Below are 21,011 nucleotides of genomic sequence, written 5' to 3' on the forward strand. Positions count from 1 at the left end.
GAGAGTACCTGATTGGGTGGAGAAGAAGGCTGGTGGATGTGGTGTTTTCCGGCAGAAAACAACATAAACACAGAGAGGAAAAGCGTCGTTTGATGAACAAACAAAAATGACACATTTTTTTTCGTGGTTAATTCTTATAGAAATTAAAGCCATGCATTAAAATTTTGTTTGGCAGATCGATTATGCTATTGTTACAAAACCTATGTACGAAAAATGCAAACCTAATATGTTAAAGATGAGACCATTAAGGATGAGAGGATTGTGTAAAGAATTATTGTTTTATACTTTTATCATCAGTTTTGGGCCTCATCGTCGTTGAACAATCGTTGGTGGTGGTGGATTCTGGTTGTCGCTGTGATATGTTGGCAAAATTGGGCCCAAAGCACTCAAATGGGCCCACTTTTTCTTCCAAAACCATACATGTAAAAAGTATGTCTACCTTTATCACAACTACAAAGGAGAAACGACACTAGTAACTATCAAATATCAAGTCATCAACAAGTTGCTAAGAAATTATAACCATTATGGTTTTACCCTGGTGAAAATTACTAGATTAAATAACTTCCACTCGTTTTTAACCGGAAATAAATACAAATGGAACAAGAAAATATTTATATAGCTAAAATTCACCCCATTAGACTATCTTTATCTTGGCCATTGCTAAGCTAAAAACATCGTAATAATCATCAAAAGATTACATGCCCCCCTACTTGCATCAAACTAAAAGAATCATGATCGGATCACTGTAAATTTGGACATTTGATCCGATATAACCAATGAAAGTTCCCATCATGTGATGTTATGTTTTCACACAAAATGGTCCCCAAAATACCCTTGCACAAAACCTATCATGCAAAAAAAAAAATGAAACTAAAAAAATATAAGTATGTTTCTATTTTGGGTTAAAAATAAATTGCATTGCTTCTATTGGTAAAAGGATTTAAAGTACATTGCTATTTCCTGCAGTTTGCGCGTTAGACAAATAATCACAAGAAATTTCATTGCGTCACGTAACTCTTTTTGTTAATTAATATTATAGAGAAAATTTGTCAAAAAGAAGATCATTGTTTATGGCAAATGGCTAATAACTTTATGGTCTTTTTGTAATCATTATATACTAAAGTTACAAGAGAAAAACAAGTGTGCAACAGCTTACCTAGTAAACAAAGTTAAACACTTTGTGTTTTGCTTGGCATATCTTTAGCTTTTGTGTCACCTTTCTCCTGAGGTTGATAACGTTCCACAAGAATCAAATATCAATAATGAGAAATAATAATAATAATGTACTTTTTTTTTATAACGAAAGATGGCACATTATTTTTGGCGTAAAGATAAGGTTATTTGCATGCAATGGTGGACCCACCCCACCAACATTAAATAAGAAAGGCACACTTATGAGTGATTCATAAATTTGGCATAAAAAGTAGAAATTTGTACAAGAAAAAGAAAAAGAAAATTAAAAATGGAAAAATAAACATACCATGTTCTCGTTTTCATAATAATCATCCAAAGCCCACTGATATTTTGATTGATTTAGCCCAAACCAATGTGCAAGATAGTCATCCATACTTGTATGAACTGTAACAGAAAGGATTAACATGAACAACCATTGACGTATCACCTGGATTTACATAATTGATCTTCATATCAAAAGATTTCATCACACTAGCAGACAATAATACAAAATTTTCGCATTAATCTTATCTTCCTTTTATGGTATGGAATTGAAGTTGTGGAACCCACTAGGCACTAGATGTTTCCGATCTAAATGTGTTTAATAGAGATGGTTTCAGAGATTGGATTAATAAATGTTGTTAGCAAGTACTTGATCTTAAACTTTGTTATCCCTCATTTGTTCTAAGAGGATGAAATTAGATGCGAGAAAAAGTTACTCATAGAAAAGACAAAAAGCAACAAAAGTTCATCAATGATTAGGTATCAAACAATAAAGAAGAAGAAGAAGAGGAAGAAGAAGAAGAAAGTTAAGCAACTAAACAACAAATCTGAGCTATATTTTGGTAAACGACAAGATATCCGCAACAATTTCGATGTTCAGTTTCACTCTAAATCTGATAATATCAAATCGAAAGATATAAGAACGATACCATTCTGTAGTTTGGCGATGGCGTCCCAGAAGAAACCGAAGTTTGCGCCGTATGACGAAGCTGTCTTCTCGTAGTGAACCGGCGGCGGCTGAACGGGAGAAAAGCTCGTTTTCTTCTGAGAGTTGGAATCCGGTTCAGATGAGGATTTAGGAGTAGGAGTAACGAATACGGTGTAATAGCCTATCTTTCCGATCACCGGCGGAGGAATTGGTTGTTCTTTTTCCATCGGCATTATCTTTAAGTTCAAGAAGAAAGGGGGGATTTTTGGGAAAGTTTGATTGAACTTTTGAGATGAAAGAGTGGGAAAAGGGGGTCGATTTCTTTGTGTATTGGATTCAATTTGATATCGAGAATATTTGATCTGTAAGCAAGGGGAGCTCAAAACTCAAACGATCGTTGGTGTGCTGCAAGAGCTTCACACAGATGCTTTGAGTATCACTATGGATAGATATACAAGAATGTTTCATTCAAGTTGTAACTTATTTTTCTCTCTTTTAGGTTAATAATACAAATAAACGTTAAGATTGTTTTATAATTCTCTTTTACTGATTTGTGGAGAAATATTCTTTTATCTATTTGGTAATAACCATTTTTTTGTGAGTTTTTTTAAAGATATAACCTATTTTTCTTTTTCAAAATAACCACATTCTTCGGAATGGGTTGTTCCGTAATGTATTTTGAACTTGTTTTCGGGTGCACCGGCCCATTTCTTTCTTTCCGGAATGCCCATTTCGTTCTTTCCGAAATGCCCATTTCGGAGTTTCCATATGTTTTCTAGGTAAGATCTTTGAATTTCAAAATCTGGAATATATTTTGAAAACATCCGGACCCTCGACTTCATTCTAGATCTTGCTCCGACTTTCCGACACACGATTATGATTCTAATTCCGATATCCGACACATAACTCTCACATGGAAGATGACCACTACGACTTGATTATTTACGGGTACGTTCTTCACTCCCAACCCTAGTTTGCTTCTTTGTATAACGTGATTATTTGTAACGCGCGTAGATCACGGCTAGTCAATTTAGAGACGATAAACATCAAAAATGACTTTTTGATGGAAGATTATTTAGAATGATTAATCTTAACCAAGTTGTAGTATATTTCACAAGGTTTCTGTGCATATAAAGAACGTCAAAATCCGAGTTATAACGAAGAATTTATGACTTGTCGAAGTTCGCGACAGAACCGCACGACCCAGCGCGACGTAAATAGTGAATTTAAGGTAGATAGATATCTATCCTTAGTGATCTAAACGAGAGTCGAAGATGTCTTCGATAGTAGTCCAACGATAAAAAGACAGACGAAAACGAACGTCAGACGAAGGAGTTATGAGTTTATAATGGAGTTTTCCTGTCACGACCTACTAAAAATAATATATAAGTAATATAATTATAATATATTAAAAATAAAGTCAAAATTAGCCAATGGAGTCTAAACGAGAGTTGTAGAGCATATTAAAAATAAAGTCAAAATTAGCCAATGGAGTTCGTATGCGAAAGTTATGAATTTTTGAAGTTCGGGGCGCGAAACCCCAAAACTGTCAGATACCACGACGTGGCAAGCAGTGCCACGACGTGGAAAGTCTTCTGACACCTCCGGGAGTCCCCCAGATGCAACTTGCGATGACGCATGCAGTGACGACCAAGCCCACGACGTGGAAAAAGGTGTCACGACGTGGCAAGGGCCAATTTTGCCCTATAAATAGATTTGAAGGGCCAGCCGAGTTTGGTTGCTCATTCTCTCATCTCTCACCCATATTACCTTGATTTACGTGCAAAGAAGTACCCCCTAAGCCCCGGTATCAACCCCGAGACCCGAAGCAAGTCCTGAAGCCCAAAGATCCCGAGAAGAAAAGAGTTTCCGAGTCGAAGCTCTGCCCGCGAGAAGCCCGGTGTGCGAAGTGATCCCGGTTTCACCAAAGAGTACTACTCTTAGAGCTGTAGTGTTGTCCGAGCATCGTCTAACCAAGTGAGTGTGTGGTTACTTTCTTCTAACGCATAAATACGAAGTATTTTATAAGAAATATGTGTTATGTGTATATTTTGTTGTTATATGTGTGAATGTATATTCAATTTCTTCTACCGCATAGATATGAAGTATTTGCTATGAAGTACGTGCTAGGTGTTTATACATTGTTTGTTTACTTGAGATAGATGTTGAAATAATGTTTTATACATGTTTTAAAAGATTTAAACTATATATGTGTTTGCATCTACAAATATGTTGGGTAGAACATGGGTAGATGAAATAGTTGATGTGAGACGAAATAATAAGTATTTTTGAACTCAATGTGTTCATTAGGTATTTTTGAACTCTATGTGTTCACTTGGTGTTTGAACTCAATGTGTTCATTAGGTATTTTTGAACTCTATGTGTTCACTTGGTGTTTGAACTCAATGTGTTCATTAGGTATTTCCGAACTCTATGTGTTCACTTGGTATTTTTGGACTCAATGTGTTCATTAAGTATTTTTGAACTAGATGTGTTCACTTGGTGTTGTTGAACTGAGTGTGTTCACTAAGTGTTTTAGAACTAAGTATTCACCAGATGTTTTGAATTAATTGTTCACTAGGAGTGTTAGAACTAGGTGTTTGTTAAGTATGTTGAACTAAGTGTTTACCAGTCGTAATTTGTGGACCTTGGCAATGGTGGACTTTGTGTCAATTCCTTAGGTCAATCCTTAGGAATAAATGGATAAAGGATAGTTGATTCTTAGGGTAAATCCTTAAGAAATAAAGGATATAATGGGAATGGGTATTTGGGTTGATTGTTTGATAATTGAATATAATAAATGTATTATTGTGGGACGAAAACCCTATATGCTCACTAGACTCCCAAGCCTGACCCACTCAGTTTTCTTTGCATTACAGGTAATGACACAAGAGTATAAATTGGTGGACTTGACGAGAGATTTTGGATTATAGATTAGTAGTTACAAATAACTGTTGTAAGGTCTATTTTATATTGTTTATTCTTTTTGTCTGTATCGGAAGATGACATCCCGAGGTTTTATTATTTAATGAAAATACGTTCTTTTTTAGAAACGTTTTGATAAATTTTATCATATTTTGTTTTGAGAACAAATTCCGCAACTCTTTTAATCAAAAGGATTTACTCTGATTTTATAAAACAAAGCATAAACAAATCGGTCTTTTCTGGCCGTGAAATTGGGGATGTCACATTATTCACCGAGAACTACTGTTCCGGAATGTGTAGAACACCTCCAGAATGAACTGAAAACATTCTGAAGCTTTTAATTAAAGATGCAATTGCAGTAGGACCAACCTAAAAGTGGTATAGATGTTTAGGTATTGTTAGTTTACATCGAAATATAGTGTTTCGGAACATAGAATTTCATTCTAGAACACTCCATAATGCAAAAAAATTGGTCCGGAACACGACGAATTGGTCAGAAACACGAGGAATTGGTCTAGGATAGTGGCCAATTTCCGTTCTGAAGTTAGGTTATAACAACTTTTTTATTTGTGCAACACGACAAGGTTTTGGATGCATCCATTACACTGTTCTGTAAACCCAAAATTAGTGTGACAATTCTTGTGGCATTGAGAGACATACCAACATACGAGACTATGTTTCATAATACATGTTTTGGAAGATGGTTAGACAATCATAATGTAGATGGAAATTCTTTGCTTCTATATTATGTTTATTGCCACGAAGTTATCACGGCCCCCGACGCGAAGCAGAGGAAATTGTTTTTGAGAGTGGGGATTATGAGCTATCTTTTTGGGAAGAAAGAATTTTGTCTTTTTACCAGCTTCCGTTTTGGAGATTATTTTCATGTGTCTGGTTCCGACGCCGCCTTTCGTTCCCGTGCGTTTCCTATGGTCGCAAGGAATGTCACCGTCAAATTAGAGGATGTGAAGAATGTGTTTGAGCATTCGCTTAATAACTTATCGGACGAGGGTGTGGTCGGTGTATGTCTCTTATATCTATTAGAGAAAGGGTTCAATGGGTGGTTGGCTAAACAACATGAGTATTTGGCTTTGGTATCCGACTTTGATGAATTCAAAATGTTTCTTGTAGTTAATTTATTACAGATTATAATTAATGTTAATTAATTATCATTAGTAATATTTTTTAGAAATTTAATTGAAAGTTTTTTTATGTCACAAATATCCATAGGAGAGGGTAATTTGGGATCAACTGTACTCACAACTAATTAGTATATTCAATAAGGTTGAGAAGCATATACATCTAATGGAATCGAAAGAGAAACAACCTCAAAAAAAACGATCTACACCCTAATGGGTTTATATGCTTTCAAGGTAATTACATGATTAACAATTTATTAGTTTTTTTGTTTGCTAACATTCTAATAAATGATTTTTTTTTCATATATGGATTCTTGAAACTTTTCCTGTGAGCAGTTTGTTTGGTACCCGACAAGAGAATGTGATCCCTACGATTGTTGCATGACGAGGCCTTCACAAAAGACTCGATGTAACCAGTTTGTAACAATTGATAACATATGGTAACTTATATATTTTAAGATTTTCTTTTATATCTATAATTTATTTTTTATTTATAGTTTTATAATTTTGTTAACAGGATAACAGACTTGTACAGAAGTTGTAGCCGACAGAAGCTGATGGTCATGTTGAATGGTGGATAGTTAGCTCAGCATGGATTGATCGCCATGATATTCTCAACATAGAAGTTCACATGACACCTTCCCTAACACCATCACCCAAAGGCTACCCTACCATTAGCCTCGACTAAAAAGGGCACATATAGATATTCAATCTCACCCGCTACCACCACCACCGCAGGTCTCTGAACAATCAATTGATATGGACCGAACTATTACTAACTTGCAAAATGAGGTTCATCAATTGCAAAATGAACTCAGTGAATGTGGTAAGCATATGATGTCACATGATAAGCGTTTAGCGGAGCATGACGCTACTTTAACCATGCTTCTAAACTTATCAATAAGACTCCCGAAGACGATGTTGGTACCTTGAAGGGGATGGAGGTATATTGTTAATTATTTCACTCACATATCGTTTTTATTTAACTTTATGGTCCTTATGTTTTTGTATGTTTTTAATTAAAAACTATGGAACCGCATAGGCACTTATCATGCAACATGTTGGCACTACATAGTACAATGACATGTGGGAGCATGATTATGGGTCAGACACACTCAAACAACCACTGAATAACGTCCTTGAGCAGTCGTCTCCACATATTCAATCGTCTGATGTTTTATGCGCCAAAACGTTATGTCCATATGGTATAATTATCTCACGGATACAAATAAAGAGGAAATGTGTTGCACGACAACAACCAGCACCATTAGATAATATTTTAGAACATGTCGTACATAGTCTATATAAAAAATGGGATACTTTGTTGTTGTTTGCTCACCGTTATTTGATAGGTATTCCGACGATTGAGTTTTGGACGCGGTTATATGCAGATAGTCACGCAAGCTAGTTAGAATGTGATGTAAGTTATATAATTGTGTGCTCATTACGTACTACGCTTCTAATAACAATACTTATTTTACTACACATTTTTTGCTTGGCAACATATCATTTTGTGGATCTCATTATTGATAGAGCGTAGACGGAATGATGCTTGGTGGACGATTGTGCCATCAACTTTCAACACTGATGTATTTAATTGAAGTGGTATGGTTGATGGATTCGTTTACCTAGCATGGACAGATTGTGATACGATATAATTGTGTTTGGATTACATTACCTACGTAACAGTAATTTATAAAATAATGTTATTTGTTGATTAATTATTTCTAACATTTTATGTAGCTTTACATCCTAATCAATATACCAATTGCTCGCTGGTTTTTAGGTGCTTTGGATTTGAAGACATTAAAAATTATTATATACGATAGTCATTTGAGGAGCGACTACTTTTCAAAAGAAGAGGAATGGATTATAGATATGAGAGTCTGCATCCACAAACTACTAGTGGGTATCAACTACTATGGTACCGAACCAACCGATGCAATCCCACTTGAGAGTTTCAACACGACCCTCGAAATATCCCCAGATATAGCACAACAGATTGACAATAGAGGGGATTTTTGGGGTGTTTCGTGTTGGTTCCTAGAGATGTTGATCATCGGGAAATCATATTTTATAGAGGGTAAAAATGGTCCATGGAAAATGTCATATAGTAAACGACTGGCTGATATTTTTTGGGATACAAGGATAAAGACCATTCGAACATTGTAATATTACTTTAAACAAATCCTTTAAATTTATGTATTTATTAGTTTTTTTTGTTGATTTTTAAGATTACATTTGCAATGTAGATATTATAAGAACAAAACTTATATAAACATGACCAAACACATTTTATACACACACACACACGACAAAAAAAAAAAAAAAAAAAAAAAAAAAAACCTTATTCCGGAACGACTGTTCGAAATACTACTTCATTGTTCCGAAGACCTTTCCTGAAATTTATTGGTCATTTTTTGCAAATAGTTCATTTATAAGGGTTAGATTACTTAATTTTCCTGAAATTTATCTACGATAAACTTAAGAGATTTACAATTTTAAAAAAATAACTATGTTGTTTAATTTGCTAAAATAAATTTTAAAAAAAATCATATAATGTTATTTAAATTGCTATCTAGGAGGATGATCAATTAAACCCTATGAGGATAATGAAATCGTCCAGTATAAATGGAGGAAGAGAATTGATGAGTTTGTCAAGTCAAGATGCAAGGAATTATGAGATCCCTAGAGTTCAATTTATAGTCTTATTTATATTTCTTAGTTTCATCTCTTATCTCATGTGGGATGGAGATGACATCGAAATTACTATCATTTTAAGGATTCTGGAATATTTCAGTTAGTTAATATTTAACTAATTAATATTCAACCATTTTAATAATTAAAACTATTTAATTAATTCCCAAAATAATTTTCAAAATAGTTTTTAATTAATTATTACACCATAATAACTAATAAAGTAAATTCTCATTTATTTAGTCTGCTCAATTTGGGTCATTATGGCAATTCAATAGGACACTGCTATTATTAAAAATATTACCAATAGTTGATTGCTTTGGACACTCTTCACACAATATTTTATTCAAATATTCGAATAAGCTATGAAGTATTGTTACTATATTAGTTTCATAGATTTCATAACTTTCTTCTAAACATGTTAAACATTTAAATAGTCAGAACAATCTCACGAAACATTGTATAAACACTTTGAATTATAAGACCATAGACTAAACATTTGGGGATAAAGAGTTGGCTTATGATCCTATGAATAGTAACAATGGCTCATTATTCATGATCAAATTATCTTCTCCATGTTTTAGTCTTCTTACTTCATTTCAGTCACTACACATTCTTGAAAATGCTAGTATTCATGATCAAATTATGAATTCATGTATCTGATTTAAGACTAAACATTTGGGAGAAACGAGTTGTCTTTTTGATCCTATAGATGGTAGCATGGGATCGTCAAGATCAAAGTATCTTTTCCATGTTTCAGTCTTTTACTTTAGATTCATATTGCGCATGTATGCTTTCCTGATCCTTTTTTTGTAATGAAAACAAAAACATATTTGAACATGCCTCAGAATAAGTAATTCTTTGTCCTTGGTATTCGGGGCCAGGCATACCAACACTAACCGTATTTTAACCCATGGGTAACTGAATTTGCTCTTCTTGACACTTCCATTCATGATAGTGAATATGGGAGCATTTAAAGTTGGAGTTTTTATGATTGCTCATGTTAGTTCCAAAAGGTCCCTCAACATGACACTCAACTCCTTCATGGAAATTTCAAAGTTGTTCATACTAAAAATTAGAATGAACCGATTATATGTACATGTTAGCTAGTTAATTGTGATAACCACAACCAATTCCTAACTTAATGAAATTCCATTTTACTTCAATATGTCAATATACAACACACAGTTGACGACTGCCTTTAGAATGTAGTGGTTGGAGGAACCTCAAAAAGAGCTTTGTCTAAGGCATGATCTTTCTTTTGCGTTTATGAGAAGTGCTCCCAAACTACGAATTTAACAAAATTGATCATCTTATCATCTTATCATTTAAGTGGTTTTATAGCAGTAAATTTTAGTGGATAAAAAATATAGATTTAATATTAATATTCATTCTAGTTTGTTTTATTAATCCTTAGAAAATAGTTATCCAATTCAAAATTATTTAACAAGGTTGGGATCCATATTTGGCTCTATGATGTGTAAAGGGATGTCGTAAACACACTGCAAAATTATTTAGGTAGGAAAAACCCTTTGCCAATTTCATTATCTATGAAATTTTTAGATCTTTGAGATTCATTGACTACCAATGACATGTTAATCTCAGATTATACTCATCTTAATTCTATGACTAGGATGTCATGGATCATAGAACAAATGATGAATTAACCATGCAAAACCTTGTGGTCCTCGACTCAAATTACTCTCACATTGACGTGCCGATTAACCACGCACACTTCGTCAACAAAGTTAATTTTTTAGAGTACCACATCAGTTTCAACTTATACTCTCACATTGACATATCGGTTAACCACACATGCTTCATTAACAAAATATAAAGAAAATGTGCATTTTCATGGGTAACATACGATTCACGTTTTGATTATATAAAATAGGATTTTCTTTTAATACTTTTAACTTGAACATTTTCCTATCAAACGCTTTCAGTAACTCCACTCTCAAAATGCAAAGAAGCGGTGAGGGTGGTAATCAATAAGCCTTTAGAAAACGAACTAATTAAGAATAGAAAAGACCTCCTTAAACCTCTTTTATAACATTAGAGTGGGTGAACCTAGTCATGATAAGAGTTTTATAACATTTCTTACCTAACTCAAGATTCGTACGTGTTATATACGTACTAAGAAATTCCATCCATATAACAACATCAAGATCCATTAGCATAATATGAATTACTTCATATATTTTTTCTAAATGCTCAACTCATCCATGATTTTCAAGTTACGGCTTAACCTTTCATTTTATTCTCTTTAGATCAAAATAATCGTCACCATGTTGAGTCAATCCATAATGGCTTCAAACTGTCAAAGTTCCAACAAAGTGATTTCATATGGCAAAATATTGTCGAATTTCATCTTTGCAAAAGTTGAAACCACATCCATAGCAAGAGTGTTCATTGTTAGACATCAACCATGACATTATAAGCTCTAAAATATAAATAGAAACATCATCATGTTTCATGCTTTCGAAAAATTCTTTTGTTGTTTCAATTTAACTGCACTTTTAGTACATGTGTATAACTTGGAATAAAATATAATTTGATTATTTTTTCAGTTATCAAAAAATGTATCCATTTGCTTGTTCAAGAGCTCCAATGAGCTCATGCAATGAAGATTAATAAAAATGTAAACTTATGTGACTATATGTTTGAACTCAACGTTTTTTGAACAACCTAAATGCCTTTTGAAAGCATTTGTTTCTAATAAAATATCATATCATTGAGTTCAAGGATATTAAATTACGTGTGGGCATTTTACAGAACATTTTCTTGTCAATATCGATATCTCTTTTAACACCCGATTCAAGGTACTTTCATTTTTTACCCTTGGTGTGTATATTGGTTGCAGATTTGGTCCCAAGGGGGCATTATTTCCATTTTCGGAAAAGTTGTGGTACGTTGGGTGTACTCCTCGTACGCTGGGTGTACGTACCCAGGAGACAAACCCTAATTTTTAGGGTTTGGACCATATTTAAGCAACATTATAACCCATGATCCCCTCATTTCTGAGGCTTCATTACCCTTTGAGCCTCATTTCGAAACCTTAGCCCCTTTAGAGAAGAATTAACCCTATTTGTGTGTGTTTTAGTGTGTTTTGGTGAGATTTGATGAAGAAGAGCATTGAAGAATGAGCTTTGATAAAGGGAGAGCTTGTAGATCTAGATTCCACTCATCATTTCCAGCTTCATTGACGTATAAAGCTTAGAACTTGCTCATTGTATGTTTAGATCTAATCTTTTTGGAGTTTTGGTAACTTTCGGTCCCATGAATGAGATCTAGTGGGAATTCCTCCACTACAGAAGTTGGGAGTTGTTTCTCTTGTTGTTTCCAAGGTCCTTAGTCCATAAAGTTAACATCTTGATGGTTGTGGATCAACCATGCATGTGTTTATGTCCATTTGGTGAAAATAGAATGCTAAATATGGGGTTTGAGTTCGTTTGAGTTCATTTGAGCCATGCAAAGGCTCCAAGTTAATGAGTTTATGAATTAAGACATTCCACAAGGCTTAGATCTGAAGTTTAGACGTCTGGTTACAAGCATTAAGTGCTTAATAGGCGTGTACACAAGCGTATGTTGCACGTACACGTTCGAGTCATCGATCAAGCAAGCGACCTAGTACGTCGTACCAGGCCTGGTCTTGGGCTTTGTCGTTTTGGGCCATATTTAGACTATTAGGGTTATAAGCCTTGTTGGGCCACTAGCCTTTCTGACTTTGGGCCATTGTTAGGCTTTGGTCCTTTGAGATTTGGGCTCATATTAGGCTCTGGGCAACCTTTAGGAAATTAGGCCACTTTTGGGATTTTAGTTCCATTGAGTTTGGGCCTCGAATATTAGGTCAGGTGAGGAAAGTGTAAAATGGTCTTTTACCCTAGGTGTTGGACCAATAATCTAGATTTCTGGTTATGGATTATGACCCAATTATTAGTTGGGATTTTATTTGATTGGCTAGAGCGGGGATTCTCCGGTTCAGCAACCCGAGCATCTATTGACTAACGGCAGACTGAGGTGAGTTTGCTCACTATATTGTAGGACACTAAGGATTATATGTGCTTATAGTCTTTGTAACTCATGTCGTATGTGTTGTATGCATGTGTGCCTGTTTGCTATATGTATGTGGGGTGAAATAGACTCGGTACAACTTAGTGCTAACATATGAGTTGAAAAAGACTCATGGGTGAAATAGACCAGGGGGTGAAATAGACCCGATATGGCTTTGGGCCGACTCATGAGTGGAAATAGACTCGGGGGTGAAATAGACCCGGCACAGCCTTGAGCTGACATATATGTATGGTATACAGTATTTTAGGGAACTCACTAAGCTTCGTGCTTACGGTTTCTAGTTTATGTTTTAGGCACTTCCGAATTGAAGGGGAAGAGCTCGGGGTGCTCGCATCACACACACCATGATTTTTCACTTATTTGACTCTGATGTGTTTTTGATGATTATTAAAACATTATGATTGCTCTCTTGGTTTTATTAAACATGTTTGGTTGATGTTTTAATTAATATGAAAATAATTGGTTTTGAATTTTGGGATGTTATATCTCCCATCTTCATAATGTTTTGTTTCTTGAAAATCAGTATATTATAATCTTTCTAATCAATTCAAACAAAATTTTGTCTACCACATAAGAGATTGAAATACTTACTTGATGGATAATCAATCTTAGAATGGTTGTTTCATCATGACATCTAAAATGATGGAAGAATTCATAAGGAAGTGATTAGCGTTCTTGCGGGTTCCTCTTCTGGAAACAATGTGAGGGATAAAGAAATCCCGCTTCCTTTTTTTGTGCGTACATATTGATGTCTAAAATAAAAACATATTACCCTTTTATATATATATATATATATATATATATATATATATATATATATATATATATATATAATACATGTACTTCCATCAAGTAAAGTTATGAAAGTTGGGGTATCAGTTAACTTATGTTATAATGGCATAGTTACTATGACATTTAGTAAATATAGTAACAGAAAAATAATTATTACAAAAATGGTCCTAAGGCCACATGAATCGAAATATTCCAAACACATAAAACTTGCAATGAAAGAATCAAAAGAAACCACATGTCCACATTCAACATGTAATAAAGTGTTGTATTAGGTGTCTAAGTCAATAACTGAATTAGCGTTTACTTGAATTATTAACAAAGTCCTTTTGGGTTGCCCTCAAATCTAGTAATTGAATAAGATGACTTTTAGAGAGAGATACTGATTTATTGATTTATTATATGATCAATAAATAGCAATAAATGAATTTATTAATATGTTATGGAAATAATATATTAATTAGAAATAGTATTATTTAATTAATAGTTAATCAGAAATTAATTAGAATTAATTAGATTAATTAAAAGTACAGGGTCTAACTGTGATTATTCAGTAGTTGAACAAGAGGTTCCAGAACCTTCCTCCTTTAGGTGGACGGTTTCTGGAGGGAATATTATAGGGTTTCAAGAATATTCCTTATAGATAATTAGGGAGTAGATAATTACCTAATTTGAAGTATTAATATAATATTCAAATTAGGGTTATCTAGGATTTCCTGTTTTAACTATAAATAGACCCTAAGAGCTACAATTTTCGGCCACTTGTTTATTCCAAGAGATCGTCGAAATTCCTCCATCCCCTCTCCCCTCTTTTTAAGCCTCCTTGTTGATAGGGTTGGATGTGAACCATCAGAGGCACGAGAATTCTAGTGCTAGCTTCCAAGTGACTACAAGAAGGATTACGATTGATTATCTGCTAGTACAAATCAATGCCAAAGATTAATTTTTTTTCCAAAGACTGAAATTACAAATATTGTCTATTTATATTAAAAGTTTTACACAGACGTAGTGGGTAAATGAACAACAAGTTATGTTGTAACTCCTTTTTGAATGATAAAACTTATTCTTTTAAAAACAACATAAATCTTAGGGTCATAACATTACTATGTATGACCCATTGGACTCTATTGAACTTCTGACGTAAGGAAACCGATAGTATCAAATGAAAAATGTTTAAATCTGTGTTGATTTTTCATGCATGATTTCTTATGTTATACCACTTTGCATGATGCAATTTTTAAAACAGTTTGTCCCACAGTAAAAATCCCACTCTCCAAGTCCAAAAGAAGGGAAACCCCATTTAGATTCATACATATATGTTTCCCTCCAACCCATCTAAAAACTTAAACATGTTGGCTTAAGTGTTGATCTTCTTTCCAATGGATAAGTCATTCAACCCATATAAAAACTAAACAATCAGTTGATCTAAGTGTTGATCTTCTTTCCAATAGATAAGTCATAAAGTTCACATATGCCTCCTTCCAAAACGTCAATTTGGTTGTTAAAAAATGTAATTTCCATCTAGAACTCATGTACCCAAATGCAATGTTTGTACCCAGGCCAGCTTCATAGTCTAAGTTCATTCATCATAAAGAGGCATTTTGGTCTATAGGTTTCTACATGACACGAGTACTGTTAGTGTCATTTTGAAAAATAGGACTGAAACCGCAAATATTACTAAATCACAGTTTTCATTTCTGTAATTCAGTCTTCATAGAACCATGTGCGAACAATAAGTATATATTATCTGATTAAAAGTATGATTTTGATATGTTAACCCATCGTTAAAATATACAGATTTATTTAGATAGTGCAGACTGCACAGGCTTGACTTTTGTGAAAGAACACAAATTAATGTCGGGCCAAGATGACCAAAGACCTCAAAGACTTTGAACCATTTCACACTCAAAAACTGAAACCATAAACATATATAAACAATGTGGGCAGAAAGGTTCACATTTTATCATTAAGCATCCAAAAAAAAAATCACATTATTATAACGTTATAATCGCAATAAAATGTAGAAATAGGCGTCAAGTACAAACCTAACATATTTCTGACTTCTTATTATATACACCAATTACAACAACCTTTTATTTCATTGTTACATTTTTTATTCTTTTTCATGATTTAAATACACGACAAAATGTTATATTACATGGTCAAACCTACTGTTACCCTAAAAGATGCAGTGATGATCCAAAATAGGTACCACAGAACACTCCTGCACAAATCATCTGACAAAAATTGTACCTTATTTGAATTTCCACTCATTCCACCTTCATTTTTCTTTTTTCTTTTTTGTATTTTTTTTAAATAACATAACTCGCTAATGACAACTCTTGAAGCTCACTCAACATCCACTCTTCACCCGTTTGTCCTCCAAGAACAATCGCACGTGTCCCTCCAACAACACATGTACTATGCCCCCAAGCAAACCTAGGCGGCCGACCCGGTACATTCAAAATCCGCCATGTCGGCTTCTCTTCTGTCGGGTCAAGTATATACAACCGTGAAGCCGAATGAAGCCCCGCAACCGACCCACCAAAAACAAGTATCCGCCCACCGGGCAGACTGACCGCCACATGGTCAAGCCGGGGCGGGGGAGCTACCCCGCCCGGATTCCCCGCCCCGGGCATCCCACTACCCGTAACACATCTCCAACACGGCTCGTCTTCACTCAAATCCATAGTAAACACATCACTTGATCGAAACCTAAGGGGCCCACTTTTCGCCAGCCCACCAAACATCAAAATCTTCCTCCCACCATACACGGATAACGTATGCCCGAGTCGACTCGGTGGGGTCCACGACACCGGAATTTCCCTCCAAATCGGTTTTTCAAGCGACAGATCGAGAAGAAACGTATCGCTTAAAAGAACACCGGAATCCGCACATCCACCCGACACAATTAATTTAGTTCCATCGAGGGTACACGAACTATGCCACGACCTCGGAATCGGAGGGGCTAAACCGGAAATTTCGCGCCATGTTGGATGTTTAGCGTCCAAATCCAACAAAAAAACATCATTCAACAACCCTTGTCGACCACATCCGCCAAACAAAACAAGATTCGAACCATTGACACACGAAAGCGTGTGGCCCCAACGTCCAGGTGGCGGGGACCCCACTTTTATATGTTGCCACTCGGGTTTACTTGAGTTTAAGTCAAGGACAAAAGTGTCATTCATTGGTTGCATGTTGACACCTTCACCACCGAATAGAACCACCCGGTTTCCAACCGCACACGAGCTGAAGTTGCAGCGGGAGGGTTCGACCGCACCGCCGACGGTTAGCTTCCGCCATGCAGCCGCTTCGAGGGTGGTTAGCTCTCGGGCTAACCGGCCCCACCCTAAGCGTTTAGCCCCGGGGACGGTTTCTAGAACCCTAGTGGTTTCACTCCCCCACGCGTTCTGACACACCATTCTCCATAAATCTTCGTTTTTTGTGATTTCATAAAACCGGGAGCAAACCGATCCAAAGGACGCGATGTCTCGTGGGGTTAACAGTGAGAGAATCTTGAGGGAGATTACTTCGTCGGTCAATTGGAGAATCCCGGGAGTGGAATTGCGGGTTGTAGAGGCGGAATTGGAAAGAAGAGCGGAACGGAATAGGTTGTAGGGTTGTAGGGTGGATTTTGTTGTGGACCCCGGGAGTGGGCCCAGGTCGATGTTGGTTTCTGTGAAGAATTGGATTCCGATGATGTGGGTTATTTCATCGTCATCGCCGTATATGGAGGTCATTCGGAGTCTGTTCATAATTGGGGTGCCATCTTTTCTGAAATTTAGGAGTTCTCCTTGGAATTCAATTCCGTTGTTGATGCATCTTCTGATTTCTGAAACTACTGAAGAGTCTACTAATGGATGCCTTCTTTTTGCGTATGGACCTCTGCATTGTAAGAATCGGCTGCAAATATAGATGAAGTGGTATTATAGTAAATAGCAATAATACAATGTATATATTATGAAAGAAAGATGCATCAAGCAATTTTTGGTAATAATGTATTTATTATGCTCTTAATACTCCTAATGGCATTCACCATACTATGCTAGATGCTTAAAAAACACAAACAGGTCTTTTGTGCTCATCATCAAAGATAACATGACCTGAATAATACAATAATTCCATGTGATCTATCAGGATGATTAATGCTTCCCATGTACAATCCAAAAGAAGTTTATTGGTAAGCACATGCATGTCAACATATTATCTAATTAGAATCCTTGACCCCTAAATGACAACATTAGTGCAGAGGGTATATCATGATCTTGTTAAGCTTTATTAACTGTTCAGAATAATTATACCAAGCATATCGAGTAATAATTATTGTACATTGATTATTCTGGATTTCTCATTACTATTAAAACAATTATTAGGTTTGTTTATCCATGCTTGGTGTTATGAAACAAACTCACGGGAATTCAGGGGATTATTTAGATTTACATTATCTTATGTGCAACGCAATTCCTGGTGTTTTTTTTGAAGGTTATTGATGTACTAAAGTGCTAGATTTGAAGGTTATCTATGGTGCATATGTTTCAAAAGAACAAAATTAAGCAAAAACCTACGATATCAAGAACGAGAATATTTCAAAACCCCAAAACACAGTAACCCTAAACAACAAGATCATTTTATAAAAACGAATGGCTCAATTGAGCTAATTTCAATTAGGTGGATTAAAACAGTACTCACCAATTATGACCAAGGACTTCTTCAGCGCGATACCCAGTAACCATCTCGAAAACCGAATTGACGTAGATAATCGGTTGATCAGGCTCTAACGCATCCGTAACCACAAAACCACACGGCGCCGGTTGAAGCAGGCTATCGACGGGGTACGGCAAGGGGCCGCCATCGTTCAATAAAAACCCTTCTTCCTCGTCACCACTCAGATCAGAACTGCTACTGTCCCACTCCATAAAAAGCAAAGCAAATATCGAATAACTGGCGCTTCACCCCATAAGATACACCTCAAATTGAAACAGAAAAAAAAAAAAAAAAAAAAAAAAAAAAAAAAAAAAAACAAATAGAGTGGTAGACAGATGAGTCACTGAAGAAGAAGAAGAAGTAAAAACCCTAATAGAAACAACTATTCCTAGTAAAATCTAGACGAACCTCTGATGAAATAGGGTTTTGTGTGGCTTAATTTCGAGTTATTGGGTTGTGTAAATGAGTGGTGCGTATGAATTTTGCAAATGAGCTCGTACAGAGAGAGAGAGCAACACAGAAGGGGGATGAAGAGGTGATATCGAAATATCTCCACGGCTCTCCTGACTCCACAAAGAATTTGGAAATTTGTATGTTTCCACTCCCCAAAACTGTTTTATCTTTTTTAGTAATAGTGGCCCTTGACTTCTTTCATTTTTTGTTAATTGACTTAATTAATTATGTGAAAAACTAAATATATTAAAGTTACTCATATAAGTGTGGTGTGTATTATACGACTATTTTTTCGAAATTTAAAAAATATCGTAAGAATTTCTTTTATGGATATGTTTTTTTGTTGATAAATATTAGTAACCCTTGAAATAGCAACTTATATCATTCACTAGGTATTAATATTATCGGTCAACCATTAATTATGTCATCTTAAAAACCTTCCATTTAGGCTCACGGATTGTATTTTGTATTCATGGTAGATTAATATTATTATATTCCTCATCCAGCTATTATGAATTTCATATTAAAAGAAATTTTTATAGACTTGTGGCATGCACATGTTATTTGCGAGGATCAAACAAGCCTCTATTTAAGAGAAGTGCAATGATAATAAACATGTTATAACTAACTAAAAATGGTGAATAAGTTTGCGACAACTAAGATTCCTACTAATGTGGGTATAAGTTCATTAGTGATTCAAGTAATTTAATGGCTAGGAAATTATGTATAATCGTGTACATAAATCATCACATGAAATAAGAAACCAAATAACATGAAATAAGCAACCAAAAGCAAAAAAATGACATAAAAGGGATGACCGAAAAAATTAGTGGAAATTATGAAGTGCAAGCAACACATAAGCGTGAATTCCACAAGGATCACACTAAATAATGGCCTATTATATATACACAACTTTTAAAAACATATAATTTTCCAATCTTGGGTTGACTTAACAAAAAAAGTGGACGTGAATTATTATTTATTTAAAAAAAATAAAATAAATTAAATTAAAGGTAATCAGAGGGATAGGGCTCGTGTTTGTGGTAGTTAAGGGGTTATCAGAGCAAGGTTCTAAAAGTTTCGGACTGTGGAATAAATGCACAGATGGAGAAGGGTACCTAAGTAATATAAAATAAAGTGTAAATATAAAATATAAATATATTAATTTCTTTTTCATTTTATACATGCCAAAGTTTCATATTTAAATAAAACTCCCTCTTCTTACTTCTCTCTCTGTTGGTTCATATTGCTTATCATGGCGTTCTTTAGAATTTTGATCCAGATCGAGTGTTGTGTATGTCTACTAAATTCATTTGATGATTGTAAGTATTTCCTTTTGTTTATCAATCGAAAACATATAGTATAATATAGTTTCATATGGTTAAAAACATCCGAAACTATATTTTAATTCCTCTCTGCGATTAGATTTATACATTTTTATCATGCTTATATATAATTAATACAATCATAGCAAAAAATTGGATAGATCATAGATGTAATTCAATTGCTTTGTTCTGTATTCAGATCTAAGCCTCAAACTCCATATGTTTATAACGAGACTATATACATCCTCTAACAGCCATTTGGATTTCAATCTCCAACAACAATCTTTGGGCTACTTCGTTGAAATCACAAGGTAACCAATTTAAACAGAGCACGTCTAGTGTATGGAATTTGTCAAGAATTGTCTCCATAGAAATTATGTTTACCAAGTTTATGAATAAAGATGAAGAATAAAAAGGAGTAATGATGAGGTTTGTAACAATGGAAATGGAAAGGAGCAAAAGATGGAAGATAAAGCTGGCCTAATTGTTACGATGCTTCACTCAGAAGAGTTGGGAGCTTGTAAAGATGAGAAGGAGGTTAAAGCGTCAAGAATTGAAAACCTCGATTGGGGCGAGTAATGACTAATTAAACGGACATTGTTTGTTATTTCATGATTAAACGGTGCACTTTTACCATTCCTACAGGTGTACAAAAAGTTAAATATATGGTGTCCCTTATAAGCATTTACTTAGAGTATTTTGGATTTAGATTATTTCAAAAAGGATGGGTTGTAATCTTCTCTTAAGATCCTATATGTGAAAAACAATCTCAAAAACACTAAGACCTCTATTTAGATT

General features: G+C 34.8%; 2 protein-coding genes and 1 long non-coding RNA gene across 3 annotated transcripts; 1 reads left to right on the forward strand and 2 right to left on the reverse strand.

The window, feature by feature from the left end:
- Positions 1–502: 502 nt before the first annotated feature.
- On the reverse strand, positions 503–2,592 carry LOC111909592 (uncharacterized). The gene is made up of 4 exons (XM_023905378.3): positions 2,106–2,592; positions 1,481–1,578; positions 1,157–1,223; positions 503–845 (listed from the first exon to the last, which is right to left on the reverse strand). The coding sequence occupies exons 1-3, from the start codon at positions 2,335–2,337 to the stop codon at positions 1,170–1,172; spliced, it is 384 nt and encodes a 127-aa protein (XP_023761146.1). The 5' UTR covers positions 2,338–2,592; the 3' UTR covers positions 503–845; positions 1,157–1,169.
- Positions 2,593–15,766: 13,174 nt separating this feature from the next.
- LOC111909590 (adagio protein 1) lies at positions 15,767–19,010 on the reverse strand. Its single transcript, XM_023905377.3, has 2 exons — positions 18,421–19,010; positions 15,767–17,634 (listed from the first exon to the last, which is right to left on the reverse strand). The coding sequence occupies exons 1-2, from the start codon at positions 18,645–18,647 to the stop codon at positions 16,041–16,043; spliced, it is 1,821 nt and encodes a 606-aa protein (XP_023761145.1). The 5' UTR covers positions 18,648–19,010; the 3' UTR covers positions 15,767–16,040.
- A 983-nt stretch (positions 19,011–19,993) lies between these two features.
- LOC111909591 (uncharacterized) lies at positions 19,994–21,011 on the forward strand. The gene is made up of 2 exons (XR_002856247.3): positions 19,994–20,210; positions 20,413–21,011. It is a non-coding gene; the product is annotated as an uncharacterized LOC111909591 (long non-coding RNA).

The sequence above is a fragment of the Lactuca sativa genome, chromosome 8 (genome assembly GCF_002870075.4).
Source record: "Lactuca sativa cultivar Salinas chromosome 8, Lsat_Salinas_v11, whole genome shotgun sequence".
Taxonomy (NCBI): Eukaryota; Viridiplantae; Streptophyta; class Magnoliopsida; order Asterales; family Asteraceae; genus Lactuca; species Lactuca sativa.

Coding starts and splice junctions, on each gene's coding strand:
- LOC111909592 (XM_023905378.3), bottom strand. CDS start 2,337: ATGCCGATGGAAAAAGAACAACCAATTCCTCCGCCGGTGATCGGAAAG. Junction 1,579..2,105: donor CATCGCCAAACTACAGAATG/GTATCGTTCTTA, acceptor TTTCTGTTACAG/TTCATACAAGTATGGATGAC. Junction 1,224..1,480: donor ATTATGAAAACGAGAACATG/GTATGTTTATTT, acceptor TATCAACCTCAG/GAGAAAGGTGACACAAAAGC.
- LOC111909590 (XM_023905377.3), bottom strand. CDS start 18,647: ATGGAGTGGGACAGTAGCAGTTCTGATCTGAGTGGTGACGAGGAAGAA. Junction 17,635..18,420: donor GAAGTCCTTGGTCATAATTG/GTGAGTACTGTT, acceptor CTATATTTGCAG/CCGATTCTTACAATGCAGAG.